General features: G+C 50.5%; 1 protein-coding gene across 1 annotated transcript in view; it reads right to left on the bottom strand.

Moving 5' to 3' along the window:
* Window positions 1-3,808, bottom strand: part of PTK2B (protein tyrosine kinase 2 beta) — a 70,464-nt gene extending 66,656 nt beyond the window's left edge. The window contains exon 1 of the mRNA XM_004707620.2: window positions 3,581-3,808. Within this exon, the coding sequence (XP_004707677.1) occupies window positions 3,581-3,784 (204 nt within the window). The 5' untranslated portion in view covers window positions 3,785-3,808. The remainder of the gene's footprint in view (window positions 1-3,580) is intronic.
* Window positions 3,809-7,564: the final 3,756 nt, after the last annotated feature.

Raw genomic sequence — 7,564 nt, forward strand, 5'->3', positions numbered from 1 at the left:
GGGCGTGTTAGTTCCCTTGGCATTTGTTTAAGGATGCGCCATACTGTTTTCCGTGGAGAATGTACAATTCTGCCATCTGCAATTCTGCACCAGGAATGAGTATTCGAAGCTCTCCACGTCCTCTCCTATCCGTCAGGTTTTGAGTCTTGACCACGTGCCAGGTGCATCTCACAAATACCTGCTAATGCTCGCCGTGACAGGTGAGCACAGCCTCCAAGGGGAAGACAGTCATCAGGCTGGGTAAGCACTGGGCTCATGGCCATTCGACCAGTAGTAGTGAGCAGCATTTGACTTTCACGTCTAGAGGGCACTCAAACCCACTGCCATCAGGTGAATTCTGATTCGCACCAATCCCATCAGACAGGGTAGAACTGCCCCACAGGGTTTCCAAACCTGCAGCGCTTGTGGAAGCAGATTGCCACGTCTCTCTCCCATGGAGTGGTTAGTGGGTTCAGATCACTGACCAGGGCTCCTGAACCGCTTTTAACTGCTTTTTTGTCTAGCGGTTGTTGGTGTGTGTGTTTCCCCAATAATCAAGTGATACTTTGCACTCAGGAGAGACAGAGACAGGAAACACTTGGACATGAAGTCTGAGAAGACAAGTACCTCTTTCTTCTTTGGTCGTCTCCGCCTGGTAACCCACATCACCCTCTAGATCAGTGGTTCTCAACTTTCCTGATTTTCTTCTCACACTCATTGTTGTTAGCTCTACATTTCTTCCCATCCTCCCCTGCCATGCCCGTGTGCAGGGGTTCTCAACCTTCCTAATGCCACGACCCTTTAATACAGTTCCTCATGTTGTGGCGACCTCCCCCCCCACCATAATATTATCTTTGCTACTTCATTACTGTAATATTGCTTCTGTTATGAATCGGGTGGCCCCTGTGAAAAGGTTGTGACCCACAGGTTGAGAACCGCTGCTCTAGATAATGCCTCACTCCTGGTGGTGGTGCTGACAGGGGCCGCCATGTGGGTTCCAAGTCATAGCAACCCTACGTGCAACAGAGCATAACACCACCTGGTCCGGCACCATTCTCACGATTGCTGTTAGACTTGAGCCCATTGTTGCAGCCACTGTGTCCATCCATCTTGTCCAGGGCCTTCCACTTTGTCGCTGACCTTCTACTTTACCAAGCACTACCCCCTTCTCCAGGGATGCTCTCTTGTTCTGGTAGCTTTCTGTGGGCTCATTTGTACTTGCCCCCATTATGCCATCGTACAGGACATCATACAGCTCCAAGAAAGCTTCTCCCCTGCTTAAAGATCGTATATTTGTCCCCAGTGCCTGCTCAAGTTCAAATCTCTCCGTGTGATAGTCTAGAATGATCTGCCATAAATTTTCCCTTCCAGTCTTAACTGTAGTTACTTTTCTAAATCTAACTCACGCTCCAGCCAAACCAAACTACTCAGTATTTACCAGCCTTCCTGCCTTTGTTCATGGTGTTTCCTCTACTTGGAAAGCCCACTCCTCTCCCCAGTGCTGCTTCTTTAAACCCTGTCTATTCCCAGAGCCCCCGTTCACTGCCATCTCCGCAGGGCACATCGGAAATGGAACCAACTCTGTTTTTCTACACAAAACGACGGTTAGGGGAGGTGCCCCCCTCAAGCTTGTTAATTACTTTCTGAAAATGAAACCAGTAAAGCCTCCAATGGATGGCATCAGTGATCTTTTTAAAAGAGACATACCTAAAGGAGAAGAGTTAAACAAGGGGACAGTTGGACAGGCAAGAGAGAAGAAAGCATCCATCTTGAACAAGGTGACCAGGGCTTACTCTCAGGATGCAATTGTGGGTACATGGAGACCGTAAGATAGCGAACACAGCAGTCACAAGAAACAGAGGCAGTTACCCTGAGCTCAGCCCATTGTGAGCACTGGGCCTGATGGCGACGTCACCAACTACGCTCTGCTCTGCGTACAGAATCACAGCAGAGCCGCACGAGACAGAAGGCAGCTGAGCTGATGTGGCTTCGTCTGTTGCCAACATCACCTGGAGCAGACAGTGGCTGAGTTGGGAGGATACTGACAGAGGAAGCGTTGGCTACGCGACAGAGATGTTTATCTGCTTCCGTAGACCTGGTTAGTTTTCCCTAACGTCTCTTGCTTCCTTTGCTTAAATTACAAACCCACCAAAGCAGCCTTCGGGGAACCCCTTGGGCTTTCTCTGACAGCCTCAGCGAGGCATATTCTGGGCAGTGAAGAGTGGACATCTGAGTTAGTTAATTGTGCCAGCCAGGCCGATAATCACATGTGGGTCTAATTGAAAGGTGAAGGGATAAATGGGTGGTGAGCCTCGCCTTTCTAGTTCTCGGGTCTCTTGTTTTGTGATGGTCGCACCAGGGTGCAGCTGCCTTAGCAGTTCCCTGCTTCAGCTTGCAAGATTGACTTCCTACAAGACATCCCCAAGCAGAAGCCACATGAACCTATCCCGATGCAGCCCTGGGTGCTGGAGCAGCCGTGTGGAGACCCCTGCTAGTGCTGAGATGCTTATTCGTTCACTGACTCAGCTTTCCTCCTGCAGTCGGCATCATTGCCTCTGTTTTGTGAGGTGGAGGACTTTGTGGACTGGTGTTGGGTTAATGGGTTAATGTTGGACTTGTGGGCTTGGGCAGCATTGGGTTGGGATGTTTTCATGATGCACCTTTTCTTTGCATAAAACTCTCTCTTATCCATGAGTTGCTGTGCATTTGTTTCTCCAAAGTACCCAGACTATTACAACATCCACGCCCATTTTATCTACGCCAGGGGGCTGCTGGGAGGATTCAGAGAGATGATGCATGCAGATCGCTGATGGAAATCAAACAGCACACTGAAACTCTGCTTTCAATGTCAATTTCTTACACATTCGGTTCTGGGGGCTTTCTGGTATCTACAGACGCTGTTACAGGTGTGGACCAGCACCTGCAAAACAGGCTCCTGGGAAGCTTCTGACTCAAAATGGGCCTGGCCACCACCTGCTCACCCTTGGGCATTTCGGCCTCATCTTACTCTCTGAAAGCCCCATTCACTCCATCCTCTAGACCAGTGGTTCTCAACCTTCCTAATGCCGCGACCCTTTAATACAGTTCCTCATGTTGTGGTGACCCCCCAACCATAAAATTATTTTCGTTGCTACTTCATCACTGTCATTTTGCTACTGTGATGAACTGGGCAACGCCTTTGAAAGGGTCGTCTGACCCCCAGGTTGAGAACCGCTGCTAGACGCCCAGCACACAGCTTGCTCCATTTTTGCTGTGTTTTCGATGTACTCGCTGGTGGGATGCCAATTTCCTCATAATCTAGACTCTTGGAAGCTATGGGCTCGTCCTGAACTCAGTCACAGAGCATCAGAGGCCGTACATTTTTAATGAGCTGCGAGGAATTGGATCAAAGACCACACGGAAGTGATGAAACCTGCCTTTACTGGTTGCTAGAGAGTGGCATGCAGACCCCTGGAGATGAGGCCACGAGGTATGAGCTAGGAACATATGTCACCACACCGTCCCAACTCCCCAAACCAGCTAGGCTGCAGGAGGGCTGCCCTAGAGAGGGGGGCGGGGGGACTGACAGACAAATGGATGGAGCGGGCGCTTCCACACTGACCTGGATCTCGGTCCGCACGGTGCATTTGACCAGTTTGAAGTTCTTCCCTGGATTGAAGCTGTTACTATAGAAGCAGACCTTGAGGATCCGTACGTCCTCCTTTTCCACGTCAACGGGCACCACCACCATGGGCTCTGGGGGGCCTTCTGGCCGGCGCAACGTGCCCACCTTTACTCGGCTCAGGGGCTCGGACACCCCAGACATCCTTTCGGACTGCAGCTAGGGCGCACACATCGCCGTAGAGTCCTGTGGAGACACAGAGGCAGACCCTGGGGTGAGTCTTCCTGCAGGCCCACACGCCTCCTCCCCCCACAGCAGCGCCCCCCCAAGCTCCGAGACCCACGCCATCAACACCTTTGCAGCCCCTTCGAGCCAGCCTGCTTCTGGGCCGAGGAAGTCGAGGCATGATGCAAGCGTGCAGGTCAGGGCTCCGGCCTTCGCTGCGCCAGGTTGGCATCCCTTGGAGAAGCTACCTCTCCGGATCACCGTTTCCTCCCACGCTCGCTCCGGGCAAGGGGCCCACATTTAGCCAAGGCAGCTGTGAGAGGAGGCGGCTGCATCATGGCTCCAGGGCCCAGCTGGGCAGGGAAACGTGGAGAGCAAGACCATAGAAAATACCAGGAGAGAAACAGGGACTGGGGTGGTAGTGGGGGGAAAGCTGAGAAGAAACAGAATTTGAGAATGGTTTGCCCTGAGGGAACGGGAAAAGGAAGGCAGTTAAAGACCCTGCAGGAGGCCACGCTCTGGGCTGGTATTGTGCGGCCCACACCCTCAGCTTCCAGCTGGCACTGAACAAAGTGTACTGGTAGGAGAGCTCTGTCCACAGGAGCGCATCGCCTGGAGGGTCATTCGTTGCCCCTGAGGATGTATGAGGAACATACATCCTGCCCTGCTCCCTGTAGCCGACATGGGGAAGTCATTCTGCCGTGGAGGTGGCTGGGTCGGCCTAGGTGACAGCCTGCTAAGAGGCAGGCATGTACAGCTAGACCTTATGAAGACATGGAGGCAGTGTTCTAAGGGTGGGGGGACAGAGTAGAACATGCCCATTTAGGTTAGAGGCAGGCAGACAAGGGCACAACAGCAGGCTAATGGGCAGCCTGAACTTGGGGCAAGGGAGATGGAGGACAGGCTCTCCCATCTACTTTAAGAGCTGGCCAGACAGATAGGGGGAACCAGGAGTCAGAGTGGAATCTGCAGGAACAGGCTAGGTTTGGCTTTTCTAGAGAAAGCCAGTAGATCTACAAAAATCTCTCTGCCTGTCTCTTTATCCTAGAAGTATCCTTGCCTCCCTTTCAATAAACATCTACTGAACACGTCCTTTATGCCTCCGGTCTGCTACGTACCAAGGATGTTTCCTTCCACAAGGAATTAGAAGAAAAACGTTTACTTGTGAGGAAAGCCTACTAGGAAAGTCAGAGATGCATGCCCAGGGTGGTCAAGTAACTCGGACCCCGAAAGCGGGAGGAAGGACTATCAACTACGTTGTTACTTGCAGTGAAATCCTGCTGGCGGAGCCTGGGAGCTGGGGGCGAATGAATTTCTCAACATTATCGCACCCAATGAGGGAGGAGCATGGGGATATTTACATACCAACTTCCTTACGTCATTGGTGAGGGCTGCTGGGGTGGCGGAAGGTGTTCATTTCCCAGCATTCCGCCCTCGCTCAGCGGTGCGGACTAAGAGCCAGAAAGCCCTCCGCACAGACAGGCAGATGCGGGCATTTGGAAGGAGGCAGAGGACACTGAAGTGGCAAGGCCGATGGGGACATTGTCAGCTCTTGGCACAGGACAGGAAGATGAGAGAAGGATGCCTTATCTCTGAAGAGCGCATCCTTTAGTGGGAGAGACCCTCCCCCACCCCCAAGCAAATCATATCAAACACACACACCTCGTTGGTTCCAGAGGTGTCTGACCAGAGACTCAGTATCTGGCTCTGCCTGTTGAACCAATGGCCCCCAGGCATCTAGTTTGTAGACTAGCGCCTTCAAGAGGAAGTTCTGTGAATGGGTATTCTTGATAGGGAGAAAATGGACTTGCGTGTGGGTGGCGTAGTGGGCTACGCTTTGAACTGCCAAAGTTGAGGTTGTCTACTCCTGTAAAGATTTAGTGCTGCAAACCCAAAGGGGCAACTCTGTTCCGTCCTCTAGGGTCCCTGTAAGTCAGAGCTGACTCATGGCAATCAATGAGTGCGTGAGTGAGCTCAGCTCACGGACAACAAAGGGCCTGCCGTCACAAAGTCAAGTCCATTTTGAAAACCATGGCAGCAGCTGTGCTGCCTATCAGCTGGTGGGGAAGTGGCCTCCAGCTGACAAGAGGGCATTAACTAGCACTGCAGGGCGCCTGCAGTTCTATGACAAAAGCTATGAGCTACCGCCTGCAGCTTTGGAAGCTCACCCAAAGACATCAGGCAACCCTGAACACCAGTGTGATTTCTCAGGGGCTCTCTGAAACAGCCCTGAAGAGAGTTAAAAGAGGATAGCTAACTAAGAATACCGTATCTTTAAGATCAAATCATCCGGGAATACTCTACTTTCCCGTATTAGGCTAGTCATTGACTAAAAAGAAGGGTGGGAGAAGAGAGAATATCAGGTCTCTCTGAAATGTAGACCGGAGGGGCAGAGACAGAGTAGGCGAGTTAGATGTCTGTGTTCAGGGCAGAATCAAGAGTACAGTTGGGTGCTACTGCAGTTGATGGAAAAGTGAAATATGGTATTAATATACATACGAGGAGCAATTCTGGGGACGGCCCAGGACTGGGCAGTGTTTTGTTCTGTTGTGCATAGGATGGGGTCACTACGGGTCGGAACTGACTGCATGGCACCTAACAACTACAACATATGAGAGGGTATCCCCCCCAAAACAGAATTCCCCCCCAAAAAAAAACTATGTACTTATCTTTTTTTACAACCTTATCACCTTCAAAGTACTCTTCATTACATTGAATACATTTGTCAAATCTACGGTTCCATTCTTGGAAACGTTTTTCAAACTTATCTGTTTGGATGGCTGACAGCACCTCCTCGTTTATTTGTTTGTTTGTTTGTTTTCTTCACCTCTTCCATGTCGTCAAATTGCTGTCCTTTCATATCTTCATCTCGGAAACAAAAGGAAGTCGTCTCGCACAAATGGAGGTCAGGTGAGTCGGGTGTGTGGGGCTAGAGCAGCATGATGTTTTTTGCCCAAAACTGGCACACTGAGATGGCTGTATGAGCAGGTGCATTGTTGGGGTGGCAAAACCAGTCCCCTGTCTGCCACAAATCAGGTCTATTTTTGTCACAAACTATTATGCAATCTTTTCAGATCTCTAAATAAAAACCTGGATTAACAGTCTGACCTGGTGAAATTAACTCCAAATGCTCTGTGAGTGGACATTTTCATCTGTTCTGGAAGTTGCTTCCACCTGATATAAGTCCTTGAGATCAATTGACATTTCATCTTTGTTGAAATCAGAAAACCACTTGGACACTTGAGTTTTTCCTACAGCCCTGCCCTTGTTAGCTGTGTTCAACATCACAACAGTTTCTGCGGCAATTTTCCCAAGCAGGACACAAAATTTCACAGCCACATGCTGTTCTCTTGAATGGGCCATCACAAAAATGAGGCTGGGGAGAAACTGATTTTATGAAAAAAAATTCACTGTGACCAAAGAGAACCTTCACAGGAGATACCACTGGGTGCACTAAGTCGGAGCGAGTTGCTTCATGCTCACCTAGCAGGGAGAAAATACATACTATGAAAGCTAGAGCTTTTTCCCATTTTGGGGGGGCAGGGGATGGGGTACCCTCTCGTGTATATGTAAGAACATGGTAAGGAGAACCTAGAACCTGATAGTGCCCCCTACCACCTAGACTGACTAGGGAGCATCAAACCCCCATTCTGGCCCTGACCAAAGGCCAAATGCAGAGTCTGAATTTGACCAAGTTCAGCCATCCTGAGTGCCAGATGCAAATGTCTCCAACATGCCCAGAGGCCCCTGGTTTCTTAC

The sequence above is a fragment of the Echinops telfairi genome, unplaced genomic scaffold (genome assembly GCF_000313985.2).
Source record: "Echinops telfairi isolate 266 unplaced genomic scaffold, ASM31398v2 ScPeMD7_9;HRSCAF=40, whole genome shotgun sequence".
NCBI classification, from domain to species: domain Eukaryota; kingdom Metazoa; phylum Chordata; class Mammalia; order Afrosoricida; family Tenrecidae; genus Echinops; species Echinops telfairi.